This window comes from Podarcis filfolensis (genome assembly GCF_964270895.1).
Source record: "Podarcis filfolensis genome assembly, chromosome: 2".
NCBI lineage: Eukaryota > Metazoa > Chordata > Lepidosauria > Squamata > Lacertidae > Podarcis > Podarcis filfolensis.
In genome coordinates, this window is record NC_139605.1 from 44,114,078 (window position 1) to 44,137,372 (window position 23,295).

General features: G+C 40.8%; 1 protein-coding gene across 35 annotated transcripts in view; it reads right to left on the bottom strand.

Annotated features, from left to right (window-relative positions):
- The window catches only part of CACNA1D (calcium voltage-gated channel subunit alpha1 D), a 195,465-nt gene that overhangs the window by 111,727 nt on the left and 60,443 nt on the right, over nucleotides 1–23,295 (bottom strand). For all 35 annotated transcript variants that reach the window (XM_083602889.1, XM_083602883.1, XM_083602887.1 and 32 more), the window contains exons 4-7: nucleotides 15,614–15,753; nucleotides 13,710–13,852; nucleotides 10,839–10,991; nucleotides 9,141–9,337 (exon numbers count right to left, since the gene is read on the bottom strand). In XM_083602889.1, coding sequence (XP_083459015.1) covers nucleotides 9,141–9,337; nucleotides 10,839–10,991; nucleotides 13,710–13,852; nucleotides 15,614–15,753 — 633 coding nt within the window. The remainder of the gene's footprint in view (nucleotides 1–9,140; nucleotides 9,338–10,838; nucleotides 10,992–13,709; nucleotides 13,853–15,613; nucleotides 15,754–23,295) is intronic.

Consider the following 23,295-nt stretch of genomic DNA (forward strand, 5'->3'; position numbering starts at 1 on the left):
ACCATTCCAAAAGCATAATAAAAAATACTGTAAAGCAAGAGAGTTAGAACTCAGCATAACTATACAGCCAAGGTTTTAAATCCCATTTAGAAGACATAGGAGGCAATATGTAGAAAGAAGCTACTAAATGATAACAAAGAGAGACTTTGGCTCAACTGTGGCTCAAGCAAGGCAGTAAAGGGTACAGTAAAGCACAGGGTTGTGTTACTATGGCAAAGAGGCTCGGGTTTGATATATAAATCTGAATTAAGTTTAAAGTTTCAAAATCTTATTTAATTGTTCAGCTTTCAGTTTTCTACGCATAAAAATCCAGGACTTTAGAAGCTGAAACCCAGACACAAAAATATAAAGCAAATGGGTGATATCCAATGCACTTGTTCTGTTAGCGCAAGGATTTCTGCTTGTGCAACGGAACTTCTCTCTCTCACACCTTCCCTGTGCATACACAGTATCCTTCTCAAAGCTGCTCTGGGGGGTTGGAGAAAACGCAAGAACAGATGTACTGTATAGGGAAGCCTTTTAATGTGTAATGTTTAATTATGTTTTTATATAGGTTGGAAGCCTGACCACTGGTCCTGTTAGCTAGGGATGATGGGAGCTGTAGTCCCAACATATCTGGAGGGCTGAGTTTGGGGATGCCTGCTTATAACCAATGGGGGCTCATTACCAACCTCAGTTTTGCACCTGCCTTCTAACTTCCAACTCCACGGGGCTATCAGATTCCTTCTCCTTATACATAGCGTCACCCTTGTAGAACTCAGTAGGAAAAGAGGATCAATAATATAATTACTTGGCTCTGCCAGTTACTAGCTCTGGCTCCACCTATTGCTTGTCTCCCTGCTGCTCATAACACCACAGCTGACACACCTCTCCTCCATTCCAGCAAAATTTTGTCAATATTTTACAAGTTGTATGTTTCACTATAAATGACAGCTATTCTCTGTATTTTTATTAAGTGTCTAGAAACCTACTGCACTGCCATAAGAAATCTTCATAATTATTAATAACTGTTTTGAAAACGGGGGAGGGGGGGTGTCTGTCTGTGCCCATCTTTGATTTCTTTTTTAAACTAGTAAAAAGCTCAGTTTTTCATATTCATGGTAAATGTGCAGAGAGTCATAATCCACATTCTGATGTTAAAGGACTGAAGGCAGAAAGGATATATTTGCCATTCCAATTCCATTTATAGTCCCAGGTCTAAAAGAAAGTGCTTCAGTCACAGAACTGTTTGCCACCCTTTAGTCAACTAATATTCTTCTTTTTATTTTGTGCATTATTTGTGTAATGGCTTTAGGGGTTGCTTGTGCGTAAGTTGCCGCCGCTCTGGGCTAGGTTGGCTGGTTAAACCATTTCTCGCTGGACAGCCATCCACTCCGTGGCTGTTCAGTTGCTGGCAGAATCCGTCAGTGGGCGTTTCTTAAACCTCTTCCAGCAAAGAAGTTCTTTGACGCCAAGTCGCCGCCTACCTTCCCTGCGCGGAAATCTTCTGCGCAGGGTGGGTGTGGGCAGCGGAGGACCTGTGCTCTCCTCGCTGGTCTCCTGCGAAGAGTCCTGGAGCCCCCTCTCTGCTCTCCCCATCGGCCGCCCTCTATCCCTGGTGTTGCGCTGATTTTCTTCCCCAGCCGGAGACCTGCCTCTCTCCCTGCTTGGCCCCTCTCCAGCATCGCTGTGGAGCCTCGCCTCCTCCGCTAGTTCCGATGGCAGTTCCCTGACAATTTGTAAACTGGATTTTAAAAGTTCATTTCCAACACTATAAAGACATTCGTATTTGAGAGCAATTGCTTCAGACAGAGGACAACCAACGAACATTTCTGACTGCCTCTTAGCTTCCTAGGAATTATATCAGTATTTTACTAAATGCCAGATTAAGTACCCTTGCACCTCAGCCTCTTTTACAGCTCTTGCATGGGTAGAAATTATACCTTTCTCACTTGGTTTTGTAACATTTTAATTGGCATTTAAGTTGCTGGTATTTTTATCAGCATCAAGAATAGCCTTGGAAATCAGGGTTTTCTGAAAGAGTGCGAGCTGTTCCAGCAAGCTTTGATATCTGCACAGTAGGTCAGCTGACCCTAGAACAGAGACTTCAAAGCCTTCTGGTCAGCTTCACACTCTTTGGAGGATAACAGGCAGTTTCTGAAAACCTTGCTGGTTTCAAAGACTCTGCTCTGAGATCTCAGAGGCTCAGATATCAAGCTGATTTAAAAGGCAATGCCTTTCAAATCTAACAGCTTGCCAGCCAGCAAAACCAGCCCGACTTCTTCCCTATGCTCTTTGGGCTTCAGAACACAACCAGACCACAAGTTCCCTCTTGTCCACAGCATATGTCAAGTGAACAAGGAAGTAGATGTTACAAGAATCATAGCACTACCACCACTCCATGTCTCTTTCGGCCCTCTTCCTGGTAACATGGAATATGAAAAAAAATATGCTGTCACACTATGTGTTCCTTAATCCCTGCCTCCAACAGCATTGGTTTCCAGTTCATTTCTGGGCCCAATAAAGGGTGCTCACTTTAGTGTTTAAAGCCCTAAACAAATCAGGCCCCCATATCTGAAAGACCACCTCCTTCTCTGCAGATCATCTGAGGTGCTAAGCTCAGCAGAAGTGGCCATCTTGGTTGTTCCACCACCCTCAGAAGCATGGGGTGTTGTGGCGCCCCGAGAAAGGACACTCTCTGTGACAACTCCGAAGTTACGTAACTCCCTCTCCACAGAGGTGCATCTAGCACCTTCATTATACAGCTTTCAGTGAATCCTGAACACATGTCTCTTTAACCAGAATTTTGAAACTTGAGGTGTATATTTTCAGGACCCACCTTATTTCTCAGGCTCAGCTGGGGGCAGGAGTGCTTCTTTGAGCCTTCTTGCCCCCTGGCTGAGCAAGCCCCACATCCCACCAGCGCGTACATGTGCCAGAGGGCCGGGGGGGGGGTCCTTGTTTGCGCTCCTCAGCCAGGAGATGAGAAGACTCTCCCTCTCCCCCGCTGCCTGAGCAAGCACCATGTCCCTCCAGATTGCTCAAGCCAGAGGGACATAGGGCTTGTTGAAGCAGAGGGAGGAACAATCTGTATCACGCTCCGGTGATGCAACTTGTTTCTCCCTCTGCAGCGGTATGAGGGCAGACAGCAACAGCGGTTTCACTCAGCAGTATATCGCTGGTGAAATCAGCACCACTTCTGAGGCCCTCTGCTTCCAGGGTCTGGCTGCCGCTTGCTTTTCACTCAGCGTGCTGGGTGCTCATAGCAGAGGGACTCAGGAGGCGGTTTCACCAGCGATATACCGCTGAGTTAAGCTGTCATCGCAGTCTGCCCTTAATACCGGTCGTGGGCGATATATCCACACACTGTGTGTTTGCTTTTTTCACTTTTAATAACAGCTGGAGGGGAGGCAGAATCAGGACTGGGTCTGTGGTAGACAGGGAGGGTTTTCTAAAGCAATTTTCTTCTCTGCCATAGTTCTAACAAAAATTTCCCTGTGGTGCTGCCGTTTGGAAGGGAAGCTGCCCTTGGCATAAAACTACAGGGTTAACACGACATGCAGCTGGGAACAGGACTGCACCATAGAAAAAATGTCACATCACACATATATTCCATATTTCTAGGAAGAGGTGGAGAGAAAAAAATCAAGGAGCATTTCAACATCTAGTTGTACCTCAGTATACACTTTATTGCAAATCTGTGGGAAGTTTCAATTTTGCAGAGTGAAAGCAGAAACCATTCCTAACTTGGCAAACACAATGCCTATCATGCACAAATAAAAGCACATCAATCAGATATCGTACAAGCACTAGATTTTGGATCCAGACAATGGCCAAATCAATCACATTGACTTTTTATATTCCTAATCTATTATGTGACCTCAGTGTTATAATGGCATCTGCTGTGCTTATATGCTATTTTAACTGCCACACACATATTACATTAAGTTTTATAAGTCATTTATAGGAAACTTTAAGGAATTAAGTGATAGATTGTTTTTTAAATATGCCATAAAAGCATAATGATGGGCTGTTATACCCAGATCAGGTTACCCAGTTACCTATTGAACTCTGGGAGCCCACAATTTATTGCAGCCAGCTAGCCAATGATTAAACCATATTAAGGGCTCTCAACCTGAGATACAGGATGCAGCAGCTAGAATAAGCAATGATGACTCATCTTCTGATCCAACCCAAGTCTTAATGCATTAGGTGTTAAAGGATCAGGACGCAAATGATAATACTGTATGGTGGCTATAATTAATAGACCACTTTGGTTCTGTTCCCCCAGACTTGACTTGATTCACATGTTTCTGCCTTCTCTTTGTTAAAGTTGATTAATATTCACTTACTTGAATACATCTTACAGGACTATTTTTAATCATATGAATAGGAAATGGTTGTTTGTCCTGTGCTCAGTAAAAAGCCACCCAAAGCTCTGAATTTCTAGGCTGAAAGTCCTCTCTTCAGATTGTTGATCAAAAGCACAGTGAGAATAACATTTTAGCTGAGTGAAGCACAATTCACTCAAATGGAGATCATGCTGGATTACATATGTCTCGTGCAAACACTGCACTGGGACCTAGCACAACTGGGTCCTCTGCAATTAATCACCCTCTAGTGGGTCACATTCTCCACTGGCACTGGTGGTGACAGGCAGCAGTGCTCTGAGATCTGAGCTGCCATTTTAATTTCCCACAATGCCCCTGATATAGTGTCACTCTGGTGCACTATGGGAGACGGGCACTTAAGATAGATGTTAACAGAGTGCCCAGTTGGGAAGGAGTGGCAGGCAGTGACACCAGCCCTAGTAATCACATGCTTGAAGCCTTCCGAAAGCTGATTGGCCACAGAACACCTGGACCATTTTGAATGAAGCATTTTGAATGTAGAGAGAAAGCTGGGCATCTGAAGCCAGGCATAGTTCTTGGCTTTCTGAATCAGTACTTATTTGGGAATATGCACAGTGATTTCTTACAGGATAGTAGTCCCATGCTGCTCTGACACTGTTAGGTGTCAGAGAAGCCTAAGATACAAGGAGTTGTGTCAGAGCAAACGATAGTCCATTCTGCTGGGACAGGTATTTTCTTGTAAAGTAGTTTAAAATTATTTTTCTCCAGGAGGGTTTAACATGCTACACTGTTCATTTGAAACTCAATGCTCAATCGTATCTCAGTGCTCTCTGAGTACTGAGTGGTAATATTTACTCTTTTTCCTCTGGTAACATCACCTGTATATCTGAATGTTACTAAGATATCTATAACCGTCTCTCTGTCTCATAGACTCATTCTTTCTGCTTGGACTTCCCATCTCTGCCTCACTGGTGGATGGGGGCAGGGCCAGGAACAACTATGTGACCACAGGGGCAGAGTAAATGGTAAGGCCCCACTGAACCTTAATTGTGTAAGTTCTCCTTCATGTGAGTAACACATGAAGCAGAGGGTACTGTGCATACACATTTAGACCCGTGAGCTAGTTAGGACATACCAGAGTGAGAAAGAACACAGAAGCATGAACCCCTGCAATGTATTTCCTGTACCGAAGCAATAAAACTGAGCAATAACCAGAGTAACTATTTAACTTCAGATTTGTTAATTGTTCTGTTATTATAAAGTTAAGTTCTGCTGAGCATAACCTGGTTTCACCTACTGTTCTAGCTCCTTATCTCTGTGTTATATATTGTATCTGAAAGGGCAGCCATAATTTTCATTGGCTCCACTGAGGTCTATGAAACAAAGGAAATGGGTTGCAATTGGGGGTAGGGGTAAAATCAACCACTCAAGTCTTGGGGCCCCAGGGACAAAATGTGAGTTTAGACCCCATCCCCTTCACTTTCTCTCACATAGGTAAATGTCTGTCTAGTTATTGCAATGACCAAAACAAGGGAAAGGGGGGAAAGCAATTGATACACTTGAGGGCAACAGGACCTGGAAGGCCTAGGTTCCACCAATGCTGAAGTGAAGTGTTGCAATGTACTTCTGAGTATAGAGCATGCAGAGATACCCCTTTCCTTCCATAAAGGCCCTCTCACCACACCTACAGAGCCCCTGTGTCTTAATAGCAGGTATTTCACTCGTTTATAACTAATTGGCAGCAGCAGACAAGAATAGCATCAGTGCCAATTGTTTTTGTTGCTGAATATGTAAACACAGGGAGTAGTTATTTTCTGTTTCCATGGGTGGCAGAAGCTACTTTAGAAGTTAATGCCACATGGGGAATAATGGCATTACTTAATTAAATCCCTGTGGGTTGCATAAACACTTAGCATTAGGGCTGTTCTTCTGTCACCTTCAGTGGGAGACTGCCTTTGGTCACAGAAACAATCCTCCATGTATCACAGCACTTTCTACCTTTAATGACAGTTGCCAGCTGTCATTGTGCATGTACATGCTGTACAGCTATGTTTTAAACGAAATAGTTCAGCATATGAGGACAATGCATCTCCTCCAAACACTTGACATCAATCTGCTAAACTAGTTCCAACCATAAGAAAGCAGAAATAAAATAAACATACTGAAACATATTGACATTATAAGTTAATCAATATTTTGCTCCAGAATAATTCACTGAATATGTATCTTATTAAGCCATTTGTTATGAACTGAATCACAAACACTCATTACCAAATAATGCATATATTATAGTAGGTCAAACAGAATGTGGTTGTTGTATCATCACTGGCATGCTAAAAGCAGGTACCCATACCAAATCAATTGTACCTAGGGTGATGAAGCGGATTTGGGTAGACGACACCCTCAAATATAGCCATGGTAATTTTCAAGGTCACATCATGGCTTATACTACTTTCAGGAAAAACATTGCATGGCTGAAAACAATGGGTCAATTTGGACACAGATATAGGAGAGAAACAACGAACCTTTGGTAGCCCAAGGGAGGCATTCGCTTGAGGGGAACCATCCAGGATTGTGTGCCAGTGGAGGGACCAGAGGCGAAAATGGCAAGAGCAATGGATGTGGCTCCAGCCTTCATACAGAAGCCTGCATCCCAGCCACACATAAAGTCAAAGGGTTCTACAATCCCATGAACACACAACTTTATATCCTCCACACAGACAAAGCAAGAGGAGTTATTAGCGTTCAAGAACAGTTACAGCAAGGCATAGTACTTGAGGAGGATATCGGGCAGGGTTGGAAGGAGTTGTGTGTGGCCATTGAGGAGAGGACAATGCCTAGGGAAGAGTTCCCAAAGCTGGAAGGTTACATTTGCCCTCCAGACCTGAGGTTCCCCACTCTACTATATACCAAAATGACGGTAAACAGCTGAGCTGCCAAATACATAACAGCACTGGAACTTTAACAGATAAATTGCTTTCAGCATCAATCCAATTTGGACATTCCATGCATTAAGCTATAGGAAATGAGTTGGATAACAGTATGTAATAGGTTTGATACAGCTATAAGGGATTCAAACAGCACTGCAGTCTAAATCCATGTTTTTGCAATAGTTCCTAGGGTTTTTATGTTTTGTTTTGTTTTGTTTTGTTTTGCTGTTTGAGCCTTAATAGCAATTCACCCATCAAAAACAGAGTTCCAAGATGATTATATGTTTGGTAACCAAGCTCCTTACCTTCAATTTGGTGTACAGTAGGTCTAAATACGTCCATTACTTTCAGAGCTCTGACAATTTCCCCAAAAGTAGTCTAAGCCATACTGTGAAGTGATATGTAAACATTGGAAATGACCTTGGATGCCATTTCTGAGGTTGACATCTACCCATGTTTCCTCTGTCACCCTATGCACATGAGTGCCTTCTTTTAACGTGGCAATGCAAAGTAACACATTTTGTTTGTTGGCTGCATTACTGTTTAGAGTTTACCTCCACCCATTTGAAAAGTATTCTAGAAGAGCTTGAGTGTCCAGAGATACCTTGGTCAGAAAACAAGACAGGTAGAAGGGATGGCTGTGGTGGTTGCAGATAGGGGAAAGAACAGTGTAGGGAAGAGACTTTATCGGATAAATAAGGGACTCAGACACCTGCAGGCCATCCCATTCTACAGATTCATGGTGGACTAACTACTGTGCCCTCTGGTGTGTTGGCGCTGTTGGTGAAAGGCAGGTTGGTTTACAATAAACTCTCATGCTCTGCAGCACCAAACAAGACTAGAGGGGTGATAGTAGCTGTGGTTAATAAAAGTATGATTTTGCTCACCAGAAAACCACTTTGTCCTAAGTTCAGGTTATGAGGTTCAGGCCATAACTGAAGAAAAATAATGGCTGCTATCACTGTACTACCCAGCCTGCTTGCTCAGTGGCTTCCCTGACTGAGCTATTCTTGGATATGATGTTGGATATTAGGAGGGATATTATTATTATTATTATTATTATTATTATTATTATTATTTCTTATCATCATCAACCTTTGACCTTGGGTTGAATACATATTCTACAAACAAATGGAACAACTAATCAGAATTCTTTGATTTAGACTGAATTCCTAAACGATTTAACAAAAGAGTAAGCCCTACTGCACAGTGGGATATACTTCTACATAAATATGCATATAATTGTGCTGTTAACATTTTATTTAACATTTTGCCAGGGATTTACTATTACCTTAGTAGCACTGGTATGCTCAATATGAATACTCATGTGTAGCCACATGAAAGTATACCTGCAACTGAAAGTCTATAGGCATAATTTAAATGGTTAACTAACACTCCTTATGCTACATCTTCCCAGCAGCGGGCACTACATCAATAGCTAGTAGCTCTAAAAAACTGGGACATGATTCATTGCCCTCTTATACGGAAGCTGAATCAATTTAATCACCAGTTTTGATTATACTTCATAGGCAGAATGCTTGCAAAATGATTTATAAACTCAAAATAATATAAATTTATTTCAGAGCATGCTGATACAAAACTGAAAGTAAATGAAGCAATTGCAAAAAAAATTAATGCTAAATGTCAGCTTTAAAAATAAACATAAAGTACCTTGACAAAAGCAAGTTTTTAAATGAAACATTCGAAAGCACAGAAACACAAGATTCGACTTGCAAATGTGGAACTTGTATAAAGTTAAATGTACAGAGCACACATTTAACCTGAAAAGAAAATCCAGTGACAGGAAAAAGAGTATAAGAGGATGCTTCAAAGCAAGGTTATTTTCCTTTACGCACAAAAAGTATCACTGGTGACTTACCCAATATAGCACATCAGTCCATCCTTCCATTGTTATACACTGGAACACAGTTAACATTGCATAGCCAAAATTATCAAAGTTGGTTATGCCTCCATTTGGTCCAGGCCAGCCACCCTTACATTCAGTGCCATTCATGGGACACTGACGTCCACTCCCTGAGAATGCACAAGGTGCAGGATCCTCTTCAGCTAATATATCTAAAAATGGATCAAAAACATTTCAGGGTAGGAAGTTCTCAACATCCGGCTTGGAAAAAGCAGAGCGGTTTTGAAATGGAGTCAGAAAGCAGCTGAGTTCAGAGATTTTACACACACACACACACACACACACACACACACACGGCTTAGTTTCTGCTGAAAGAAATTAGCAGAAAAATAACTGTAGAAAAGCTTGTGACATATTAATGAGCAAACTAGGAACACCAGTGCAGACAATAACTGATCATAAAACGTGTGCAGACCACACTGATTCCTTCTCAGTACTATACTCAAAACTGCCTGGATACAACCTTGGCCTATTTTAAATCTGCACTATGTAGATTCCTGGTGGAAACTCACTTTATTAAGGCAACATCACACACTTTTGTATACATTATCACACTGCTCTACAGTAGTGACACTCTATATCTATGTCAGTAACAGCGGAGGCTTGTCCATTAGGGTGAAGGAGGCACTGCCCAACCAACTTCAGTTTGCTCCTATATTTCTTCTAATTTACAACCAGTCCAGTGGGTGACAACTGGCTGTCAGCTAACCCCTCCTTAGTCTAAGCATTGGCCTCGTAGAACACAGCAAGTAGGGGGCGGAGACAAAACTAGAAGTAGTTGTTCCTGCTTCCATTGGCCCTGACTCCACCTGCCACTGGTTCTGGCTCCACCTACTGTTAGTCTCCTGGACTTCTGTCCTACCTATCTCAATAGGCGAACACCATCAATGGACTGTAGTCCTTACTTTTCCACAGTTAGAAGAACTAACCAAACATCTGTTCAGTGAAATTGTGAATGATGTAAACAGGCTTGTGGTGATCTGCTCTAGAGTTAGTTGAAACAAAAGTATATCATGTGTCAGACAGAGCCTGTGGAATGAAAAGTAGATTCCCAGATCTTACTCCTCTTCCACTGCAACTAGCAACCTTGATAAACTGTATTTTTGACTACTAGCATTCATATTTAGGATGCCCTGTAGCATCTCTAGCCCTGTAGCATCTCTAGATGTCCAGTGTCTCTATTAATCATCTCAATATTGCTTCGTTCTTTTAGTAACAGGGAGCTGCATCAGCCTTATGTGTGGATTAACTTCCAGTCCAACTGCCAATGGTTTTAACATGAGCTTATTTTAATAAAGTAGTAGCTTCCCTGTACTTCAATCTGAGGTTGACAATGTGTTTGCAAACTGCAATAAAAAAGGAAACAGGCACTGAACACTTCTACTTAGGACATGTGAGGTAGGAAGCCCTCATATATCTCTTCCAAAGAAAGATCCCAACAGTCCACCTTGTGTGTTGCAGCAAGCCACAAGTGTCCCTGCTTCTGGGTATTGTCCAAACTAGCCCTGACTACTCTCATTTCTGAATCCTCAATGTGAAGAACATCAAGGTTAACAATATTTTAAACATTCAGGGGTGTTGTTGTTTTTCAAGCCATGGATTTAAGGTACAACAGTTCTGTTCCGAGTTATAAATATCAGCTTCTTTACTCACCTGAATCATCAAAGAAACATGATTTGTGCATTTTTCCAATAAAAAGTTCCAATCCTATAATAGCATAGATTATGATTACAAATAATACCAAAAGGGCAATATGGAGCAAAGGGACCATGGCTTTTATAATGGAGTTCAGGACAACCTGTAAACCTGTGAAGCACAAAAAGCACACAGAGAGATATTGATACTATTTTGTATAGTCACATAACTAGAAGCAACCCAATACAAGAGGACAAATAGAAGGCCATCTTCATAAAACCTTGGTGCCCTTAGCACAAAATCCTAGAGCAGGCATAGGCAAACTCGGCCCTCGATATACTTTGGGACTACAACTCCCGTCATCCCTGACCACTGGTCCTGTTAGCAAGGGATAATGGGAGTTGTAGTCCCAAAACATCTGGAGGGCTGAGTTTGCCCATGCCTGTCCTACAGCTACAGTCAGAAGTTTGGAGGTATTCCATTAAGAGGATTGTCAAAGCTCAGAATGTTCAGCATGAGTTCTTTAAAAAAATATGTTCTATTTCAAAAGTCTAGCAAAAATCCACCAGGCTCTTTGTATTACAAATTGACAAGCTGACCTATGTGTAAGCAATTCATAAAGTATTAAACAATAGCAAACTATTTTAATATATCCCCAGTCCCTAAGTGGAATACTCAACTAGCCAAATTAGATTGAATTATTTTGGGAAACTAACACCTAACACTTAGTGGTTCTTAAATTATGGTGGAAATTTACAACACCTGGGTTGTAAATACTTGGGTGGGGAAAGACTTGCAGAGCAATCCAAACCCTGAGTGGGGTTATGCTGAGACAGAAGTGGCTCTCCAACAGGCTTCTCCTAGTAGGGATGTATCACAATTGCAGAACAGCCACTGTTGCGCCCACCAAAAGTACAGTGCACTGCAGGGTGCTGCTGGCACTGTCCTCCCCTGGGTAGGCACTGAAAGGTTCTGAAACAGGAGAGGCAGGATAGGGCCAGGTGATGGAGCTGAAGACAATCCAGGCCACTCTGCTATGCCAGCTTCAGGCTGGCACTGCCAAAAAGTAAGATTAGCTTCCTGAACACACCTTTAACCCTGGGTGGCACAAGCAGCAGAGTCTTGGTTGAAAATGTGGATCTGCATCATTCATTTCCACCCCACTGCTTCCAGCCAGGGCTTTGCATTGCTCTCTTAAAGAATACTTGGTCAAAGAGAGCATTGATCAAAAAGTACAGTCAAAAAGTACCAGCATAATTTTTAATAAGTGTACGTACTAAGTGAAGATGCCCTTGAGAACAGAAAAACAAGCTTTTTAAAACACACACACACACATTCTAATTCTCTTGTTACTTAAAAAAAAGAGAGAGGGAAGGTCAGCTCTTGCTTGTATCGAGAGAGGCGCATGTATAAAATTAGAGATATCAGTCTGTTGGCAGTGAGAGTTTTGCATCTGACCAAAAGGCTTTCTCCCCTCTCATGGCATCTTTCCTACAATAGCCTGATCCTCCATTGAAGTAATTTTGCTAAATCTGTACCAATTACCATCATTTCCATGGCAACAGATTATGGTCTAATAAACACAGCATTATGACCTTGCTTCTGGATCAAATGTTAAAAGCAAGAGATGAGAGGGAGAGAGGTTTCATTCAATCCGAAAACAACCTCAAAAAAAGAGACAGCAATGAATGGCAATGAAACAAAGGATTATATGCAAATCCACATGTCATTTGTGTTGGACTTGCTTGTTTTAGTAGTTCTTCCACTTTTAGCAGCCCAGCTTTCATTTCCCAGAGCCAGGTTTCCCAATGTAGCTGATATTTACCTCCCTGGCACTCTGCATCAGGTGAATAAATGCCTATGGTTCTTTGAATTTTCTGACACATTTGTATTCTTTTTTGTTTATTGTTTGAAAATTTGATAATAAAACACATTTTGAAAAGGGCCTGGGGAGAAAAATGTTTATGAGGTATAATGCAAAACAATAATAATAATTAAGAACTATGGCCCTCAGGAATGAACAAAAGGCAAGTCTCGAATAAGGTGATTCTACAACAAAACAGTATTCTCAGATCATCCTGTTTATAGGTATATAGGTGCTATATCTTGACTTAATTTCATTTGCATTCCTAAGAATTTGGGTTGGGGGTCAGTGGCAACTTCATAAGCTTATCAAGGAGTCCCAAGTCAAAAATTTGGGAAAGTGTGATCTAGAGCAAATGTTTGCACAATATTTCCCTGAGGGCTCCTCCAAAGCTTATTACATGGACTCTTAAACATTAAAAGAAACTTCCTAATGTCAGGAGCTGTTCAACAGTGGACCAGACTACCTCAAGAGGAGCTGGGCTCTCGTTCACTGGAGGTATTTAAGTAAAGGCCTAAGGTCCAAACTAGATGTGAAACATGCCTATTGACACCAAAAATAGAAGCCACATATCTAGTTCTCCCTATCCCTTCAGCATGGTCTAGTAGAATTTGCCATATCCTCATGTCATAGCTTGTTTCCACACATCCTAGCAGTAGGAGGAAAACAGAAAATAATCTGAGGTCAGGAACAAGTAGGTTCTACAAGGCCTTACAGAAGGGAACTATACATGGGACTGCCATTTTCAGAGACAGCTGCGTTTTTACTGTAGCATCTAGTTTGGCATTTAATTGATAGGATCAGTCCACAAAATCAATTCCTTTACCTGCTTAGTGAACGTTTATCATAGTCACACATACCATCCCAAAACTTTAGTAAACTATTTTGAGTGACATCTCAAAACAGACATTATCAAATTAATCGATAAGGAAGGCAACATCTACTATGTAGTTTCATAGACATGGGGGATCTCATCTCTTCAATTAAACAATTGTAAGAAAATAAATAAATAGATAATGACTCACTGGGCACTCCTGATACAAGCCGGAGGGGTCGCAACACACGAAAGGCTCTTAGGGCTTTTACATCAAAACCACCTGATTTCCCACTCGAATGGGCACCGTCTTCTTCTTCTTTGGTTAATTGTTCCAAAATTACACTAAACAATCTGGTAAACAAGAAATAAGAGATTTTATCATCTTTGATTTTGCAAGAAACCCAAAGTTGTTGTGCCCCGCCCCCCCCCAGGAAAATACACCGAAAAACTCCTGAATTATACAGCTGTCAATGTGAGGGGTTTGTGTTTTAAATTATAAAAGAGCAATGATACAATGGTAAAAAGCTTCTGTTGCGGTTTGATAGACTGCTCAGGGTGACTCACATGCTCCACAAAGGATAGCTTTCAACACATACAAATAAGACATCAGATTTCACACCATTCCTTTCTTTATTCCAGGAAGAAACTTGTTTGTGGGCTTGTGCCACAGAATATTCCACATAGCTTTATGTGCATCTTTCTTATTTAACTATTGCTCACCTCCTGTGATGTCAATGGCCTGCACAGATGCTGAAAACTTGAACTGTTCTACTTTGCTGGATGACAGGTTCAACTCATGTACCATTGGGGGGGGGCGTTTCAACAGTTTCCACACAAAAGAGTAATTCAAATCATATTACTTGGAATTCAACCTGATATTTCTAGTTCTACATTTCTGCAGCATGTTCACTGGTTATCATTGCACTATTTTAGTCTTGTTCTCCCTGTTTTGCCCCTTCTGGTTAAACATTCCCAGATTAAGACTGCCAAATAACAAATATTGGGCCTATTGAGCAGGCTGATAAATAATACTGAGGTAATTAATTTCTGTCCAACAATAATTGAGTCTGACATCTTCACATGGCTCTTTTATCAAAGTGAACAAACTCGGGGGAAATTCTGAGAGCTTTTTTATGCTTTTCTATGGCTAAGATCACATTTTCCCCACAATAAAATGCTTTGTTTCTTTAAAGAAACATTTGTGCACAAACTCTTCAGTTTCATAAGGACCACAAATACAATACCCACCTGCCCCACTTTACAGAGAAGAGTGTTCTATCTGAAGGGCTGTTAGAATACAGGCCTCTATTTAAAGGTGTCCTCTGTTTTAAGAACAGTCAATTCAGGTGTGGTTTAAAGGTAAAGAGTCACAAGACAGGAGAGCTGAAAGGTCTTGAAGTTGCCCATCAACAGTTAGTTTGCTTACCAGGTGCTAACAAGGCATGTAGGTTACCTAGTCATAGCGTTCCCCCACTATAGTGATATTGCATTTCTACTTAAGAAGGTTATTTTCAAATTGGCAGATATACATATATACATATAAAATGGCATATGAATATTTTATGCAAATCTGTCTCCTCTTTTTGACACTGTGTAACTTGACACCCTAGACCCAAGAGAACTCAAAACAATAAAGCACAGTTGTAATGCAGTAAAAATTGAGAACAGTGAAACCACTATATAAACAAAGTTTACAAAAAACCCTACCCATAGATAACAAAGTTCAAGCTCTTGTGCTGATTGTACCTCATGGTACACACACATGATTCTCTGCAGAAACATTACTTCTGTATAGGGAAAAATTAGCATATTAAAGAGCCCTAAACTTATTAAATTTTCTGGCTGCTGACTCAGTGGGAATACAACAGCTTATTGGAATACAACAAGAGCTTACTGTATAAACATCACATTTCCAGGGGGTGTGGGGTGGGGAGTGTATGTGAGCAGAGCTATCAAGCATTTGACAACCATGTTGAAGTCTAGGAAAAGTGAAGAAGGTTATTTATGACGTCACTAGTGTAGAAACAGGCATACATACAAAACGAGGTAATGTTTTCAAGCATTTTAATATATTGAAACTTTATTTATTGAAACTTTAAAAATCAGACTTACCCTACAATTACTATTACAAAATCCAGTAAATTCCATCCATTTCTAACATATGCATTGGGATGTAATAATAATCCATATGCTATAATCTTCAAAAATGTTTCAACTGTAAAAATTATCAGGAAGGCATATTCTACTTGTTCCTGTAAAAGAAATGAATTAAAATGGCAATCATTAATAGGAAACCAAAGTTCTATTTTGTTTATTTAAAACATTTATGGACTGCATCTCCAGAATGCTTGATGCATGTTAACAATGAATAATAACCAATGCAATAATATCCATGTAAATTTATATCACTATTTACTAGTCAGAGGACCAAACACAATGCTCAGCAACATAAACCCATACACATATATTAATAAACTTAAGAGGAATTTTTAAGAGGGAGCTGGCGTTTGTCTGCAGACAGCTTCCGGGTCATGTGGTCAGCATGACTAAGCCGCTTCTGGTGAACCAGAGCAGCACACAGAAACGCCATTTACCTTCCCGCCGGAGGGGTATCTATTTATCTACTTGCAGTTTTATGTGCTTTTGAACTGCTAGGTGGGCAGGAGCAGGGACCAAATGACGGGAGCTCACCCCGTCACAGGGATTTGAACCACCGACTTTCTGACCGGAAAGCTCTAGGCTCCGTGGTTTAGACCACAGCACCACCCGCATCCCTAGTGCAAGTTACTTTCTTTCTAATCCAATCAGCATGGCCAAAGGTCAGGAGGGATTATGGGAACTGTAGTCCAACAACCATGAGAAGGCCACAGGTTCCCCTGCTTGCTGTTGTAGATAGTTTGTGAAGACACAGCCCTATATTAAAACACGGTTTGCGGATAAACAAGTGCTGTGATGCAGCATACGAACAACATTGACAGCACAACACCACAAAGCCTGATATCAAGCCAGCACGGCAACACCGTAATGACAGTGTAGGAAATTGATACCTCAACACAAATATTTAGAAAACGCGTGTAAGATATTTATTTTCATTTAATTGAATTAACGTTTTTCTGCACTCCGGTCCAGTAATAGAAGTCTCCCCAGTAACAATGGCTTCCATTTACATTTCACTGGCAAAGGACACTGAACTGAAATCCTGGCATCAACTGAACCCTAACCACAAATTAATATGAGTAGAATTACTGAATAGAATAGTGACTAGTCAAGTAAATGATTACAACTCATTACACCAACATTGCCCCATCCTAAAACCCTCAGTTTCACATGGGGCGTTGTTGATTTTTAAAAAATGGCATGAAACATCACAGCCCATATAAAAAAATTAGTTCAGTAGTGGCAGCATAGAAGAAAGAAGACTAGACCATACATTTTCTCCTTTTCTCTCTCCCTCTCTGTGAAATCCTACACTTTTAAAGGGATTTTCACCTGAAAATGTTCCTTATGTCAAGCGTGGCATGCTACAGGCAATTTGTAAGACCCATAGCATCTCCATTAAGCATTTTGAACTAGCTCTCATTTTGTCCACAAGACACAGACTGTCAAACCACTCACACTTCCAGTCAGGAATATCTGCTCCTTACCTTAATCTACCTTCCCACTGCCCAACAATACTTGAATACCATTGCTTTAACAGTCCATTTAAGTGAAAGATTTGGAACAGGGTCGTGGTGTTTCTTGGTAGCACTTGGTACATGCATGTATGTATGTTTTGCCCCACAGGGTATAAGCAACATGACAAGGACATCTTTAGTTGAGAAAGCAGTGCAACAGACCCATCCTCCAGCTGGGATTGAGGATCATCCAGTCTAATGGCGTGATTAACAACTAGATTGGTTTTATTATTATTTTTTTACTTGTAAATTGCCCTGTTAACTTTTATTTGGCGCTACATAAATAGTTTAAATCGTGTGTATTTAAGTGTGGGCCAATCTAGGGTGCAGCATCAGGAGAAGCAATTGCATGTTCAGAGCAATGACACATTGAGGGAAACAGTCCCCTAGGGCTATTTATGTTTGCTCTCTCTACCTCAACCTGATTCTTCTGCCAGTATAAGAATAAAGGCTGTGCTAGGGGAGAAGGATGCTCCTTGCAAATTTCCAGGAGGTAAAAGATTACAGGGATGCAAGGCATTTACCCAGGATTCGTGTTTCCTTTGGAAATGAGGCACAGTGCAGACTGTGGTGTCTTTATGATATAAGGTGTATTTACACACACATAGCTACAGCCTTGGATTCAAGAAGAAATCAGCCATGGCTTTCTCTCTGCCTTTCCGGCCTGCAGCCTTTTTGCATCCAGCTTCTGGCTCACACAACTCTTTGCCTCTAACCTCTCTACTCTAAACACTGGCTTTATCTGCTGAGGGAGCCCCACCCATCCAATTGCTGTCTCTCACGCTTGTTCCTTTGTTTGCTTACTGGCCCATCACTAAGGAGATCAACTCAACAGAGGAAGCTAGTCTGGCTTAATTAGCACTTAACACTTGCTGGATCCAGAAATTTAGAAAGGTCTAGCACCCTCAAACTCATAACAATTGTTAAGTTGTGGGCGAACATAGCAGACGACACAGCGATTTCTCCAGAGCAGCTCTTTATTTGTAAGCTGGACAGACTGAACAGCAAACAGCTCAGCCGGCCTGCTTTTATAGGCAGCCGGCTGTCAACATTGTAGCAACAACAACCCAGGGTTTCCCGCCTAAAATAACTGACGTGGACCTGAGTGAAAACTATCTACAGTATCCCCCTGCTGGTCCAGGGTGAGAACTTCAGTACATAACAATACAGAGGAAACTATGTCATAAATTACATATGAATAAGAAGTGGTTAATTGCTGGTATAGCACTTGTGTCATATGACGTATTCAGAAACACAATACTTCTCAGCAGAAGTGGTTCACACCATCAGCTATGAATAATGACATCACGAAGGCACCTGTGTCTCCTCAACACAAAGAGCAATATTTCATCTCTACTACCAAACATTCGAGCTCCAGGGCCACAAAGAGGCAACCAATATTGCAGCAATCAAATATTTTCAGCGGGCTAGGAATTCAGTACATGCCACCAACAAATTAGTATATTAGAAGTTCTTGAGGCCTCACAAAACACACACCAGCTTTTTCTGATCCCCCAGAGTTCCTGTAACAATCCAAAAGAAGAGACGCCACTGACCCTAATCTATGGAGTAAATATTGTTATTCTAGTGCCTATATACTGCTATTTAATAATTTGTCACAAGATATTAAAACCTCATTTTCATAGCAGAGGGATGGGCTTGCTTCCTTCTTATAAGCAAATCAGCTTAGCAGAAACTGAGTCCTCAGTAAGAAATCTTTTCCCCCCAGGCAGATGGTGCACATTAGTCATCATTTATCTTTGTATTTTCAAAATCTTCAAAGAAAATATGCAAAGCTGTGACTACATGAAGTAAGCACTGAAAGTGTGTTAAGAAGTTTCACAAAAATGGTTTTGAAATAAAATATGGATAGCTTGCAAAAAATATTTAAATTATAATGTTATAATGTTATACATTAAGGGTCCTCTCCCTCTAAATTTATCTGCTGCAAGGACATCTTAGAGCTGGATTAATTTGCTACATTTTTTAAGTTCAACAACTTCATTCATAAAGTACTAATTTTCCAAATCCATGAATGAAGATGGGAAATCCTTAAGAGGAGTAATTCGTCTAAGGGAAAAAGTCAGCCTCCTAAACTTTCTTATCCCAATGGGTGCAAAAGAGTATGCATGAGAATGTGCTTGTGGTATATTTTATTTTTATGATTAATATTTTTAAAAACCCATAGCTTTAAAGCAGACCAGTGAGGCTCAACAAAGTATAGCAATACTGGAATTGTCTACAATTGCAATGATTAAACAGTTACATCACCTATCACTTAATGTTTAAGTCAATGGTGTGTGCTGGATTTGCACGCAATATTCCTTCTTACAAAATATTCTCCCACTTACTTGGATAAATTGGATAACTCGCTCTTCTGGGTGGTACAAGCATTCCACCCAGGGCCAGACAGGGTAGTGATAGACCTATCTGTGGTCTACTGTGACCAATTTGCAAAACATTTCCATCTGCTCTGACGGATATTAAGCAGAGGGACATTTCTGCACAATTATTACTGAATTTGTCACTGTGTATCAGAACAAAAGGCATATTAACTGGCAATCTACTCACTCTTGACAAATGAGACAACCTGCCTATGAATTTCTGCTGTCAAAGGACAGTTTGAAATTGTTTGTTCTAAAATGGCTCTCATCCTGAGTTGTATAATTATTATACTTGTTCACTGTTTTAAAAATTACTAAATGCTTTGCTTAAAATTTCACCTAATCCAGGTGTTCACTTAATACCTTTTATAAAAATGCTGTGTTTCTTAATAAAAAAATCACTGCGTTCAGATGATCGTATAGTGATTAAAAATATATTTGTAAATTGCTGTAACCCACCCGGGGAGGAGGATGGGTACAAAATAACTACATCAAGAAGAAGAAGAAGAACAGCAGACATAAGAACTTGAGAAGAACCTGTTGGATCAGCCCAATGGCCCAACAATATTTCCTGAACAAATTCCTACACAACCTTAAAGCTATTTCCAATTTTAAGAAATATTCTCCCCCAAGTAATAATTCATAAAATCACTGTATCACATTACCTCAGGAAGAATGAAAGTTGTGGGTTATACCTGGCCTTTTGCCCTGGCCTATGTAGCCCTGTGCAACTCACCCACAAGCCACTCTCTTCAGGTAAAGTAGAAATCTTCCTAATGCACAGGCAAGCTGCACAACCAGTTACAACACTGGCTGCCATTTTGAAATTACGAATAGTTCTCTACTTGAGCTTCACAGGGTGCCCCTAAATATGTACCAATCTTTGTGCTTTTAGCATAGTATTGCAACTTATTTTTTTTTTTTAATAAGGTGTTAATAACATAAAAAGAGCCTGCTAGATCAGGCCAATTGCTAACCAGCATCCAGCATACCGTGCAAAATTCCTCAGATGAAAATCCTCAACTCCTCATTTTTGTCCCCTGCCCCGCAGAGCATTTCCACCATCACTACACCAACTAGACATAGCAAACACACACACCCCACCGCCCTGAGAAAACCCCTTAATCACAATTTTATTTTTATTCTGCAGTAGATTTACAAAAAGAAAAAAATCATACACACACCAATAAATAAATTTGAGAAATAAATAAATCCATGAGACATGGATACACTCCATTCCCCCTTTCTTCCTGCCAAAGGCGTTCCTGTCCTCTGCCTGCACCTCAAAGCCAATGCATCATGTGGGGCTGGATCTTGGCGGCAGCAGCCTCTCCTCCTCATCGCCCATTCCCCAGCAGTCGCTGCAAGATGCCCAAGGGAGGAGGCTGGCAGCAGCAGCCAAGGAGAGGCAATGGGATGCTCTCCTCCAGTGGCCACTGCCACCGCTTCTCAGGACAAGTGCCAGCTCATCCTCCTCCCTGAGCTCAGCGACAGTGGCACTGGTGGGTGAAATAAGGACATTACAGAACCAAATCAGAAGCTGGGGTGGCTTTTGTAATTCTGGGACTGTCCCTGGAATATAGGGGCACTGGGGGGGGGCTATGCATCCTGTTATCACAGTGGCCACCCAGATGCCTGCTGGAAATCAGCAAGCGGGCCCTCAGCACAAGAGCATTTTCTCCTCCTGCTGCTTCCAGCAACTGGTATTCAGAAACCAACTGTCTGTGACCATGGAGGCAGAACACTGTACTATAGCAGGTGGGGAGCTAGAGGCTTTCTGGGACAGAAACAGAGAGTGTGCCCTGCTTTAGTGAGACACGTTAAGTGTGCCACATATTGTGATGCATGTTTAAAAGTTGAAAGAAAGTTGAAAGAAAGAAAGATGTAAGGTCTCCACCAACCCTTTCTCAAGGAGTTTTACCACACATTGTGCTTTCTCTATCCAAGGTATCCTCAGTTTTAATTTATGAAGGTCTGAGGTTAGAAATATATATATATTACCACTGTAAAAACGGTTATTTTCCTTGTCCTTTTATTATATAATCTTTTGAAAGCTGACTCGGTGTTACTTGGTATGCATGTTCTAAAGAGAATGGAGCCCTCCGTTTTCATTCTGTAAGGTGCTGGCAGTTCTACAAAGGTTATTTTTAAAGATGCAGGGAGTTTACAACTTCCTGTAATAGGATTTGGCATCAGAATACAATAGGTTTATATGAAGCTTTAGTAGAGGCAGTGGAAAGAGACAGCACTAACCCTACTTAATATGGATTTGTTTAGCCATACATCGAAGAAAGAAAAGATACAGGGTTTGTAGTACAGTACTTATCTTTGTGGCATTTTGGCTTCAGTGTTTATGATATGTGTGTGCACCACTTCCTTCTAATAGTGAACAGAGCTTGGAAGTGTTGAAATGATTTTATCTTTTAAAAAAGAAAAAAAAAAGAGCCACAGTGAAACAAGGAAGGTATCAGGATTCTATGTGGAGGGGTCCAAATTTTTCAGATATACAAAAGCTAATTTAGGGTGGGTAAACTAAAGAACAACTCCCCCCCCCGCCCCCCAAAAAACCAGCCCAATGAGGACAATGTTCAGTAGCCACAGAATGCTATGGGTTTGTTCTGGAGAAGGAACAGCAAAACAAGGGGAAAGGGGTGACAGAAACAATGAGCATTCCCTGCTGCAACATTTTGTTGCAGGTCCCAGATCCCATCCCACATGGGTGTCCAGGCCCACCAACTGAGGATAACACTTAATGCATCCGAAGAAATGGGTTCCAGTATACAAAACCTTTTCTCACAATATATATGTTCATTCTTGAGGAACTAGACATCAAGAAGCTTAGTTTGGTCAGAATCAAGTATAAACTCCCAGAACTAACATTAAATACATTACATCTGGTAAATGAGCCACCATAGCCACATATGGATGATTATCTATATAACAAAAACAAAGTTGGCTTTTCCACACCAAGAGTATGGCGTATTCTCAGGGCCCATAATAACAGAACTTCCTGCAGAGACAATCAATGATCAATTCCTTTCCCTGTTAGAACAATTGACACCTTAGAATGAACCGCTGATATCCCATACAAATATCTTAATACATAAGACTGGCATATTTAAACAAAGACAACATGATTTATATTGTGCAAGCTGCTCCTCTTCTATTTAATTTTTTTTACTGCTGTTAACCCATATAAATATAACTAATCACTACACATCACAATTCTCCGGATGCGCCAAAAGCATAAAATAAAATAGAAATCACCCAGAGTGAACTCAGACTTTAGTCAGTTGTGGTTGTGTGTTCTTAAAAAAAAAAAAAAAAGCTTTCCTTTCTGTTTTTGCTCACTACAAATCTTATTTTGAGAAATACCTTAAGGGCTCAATCTGCAAGGTACTGAGAATCTTCCCAACAGCACTGACTGTTAACAGATAACTCTTTGAGTGCTTTGTAGGATTTACTTACTTAAAGAACAACAAAATGCGTTAATTAAAGCTGCTTCTTTTTGCTTACTGCTTTTCTTTTCAAAATTAGGATATGCTGAAGGCTGTGTTTTACTTGCATTCCAATGGAATACTTAGCACAGCATGAAATAGATGGCATCTCCTTTGTAGCAGAAGTGAAAGGTTGACTTCTGCCTTGGGCATCCTTTATTCTCCACTGAAAGCTTCAAGCTAGAAACTGAAGCATAACAATTGGACCTGCAGTGAAAAGTAGTGACATTCTAACAACT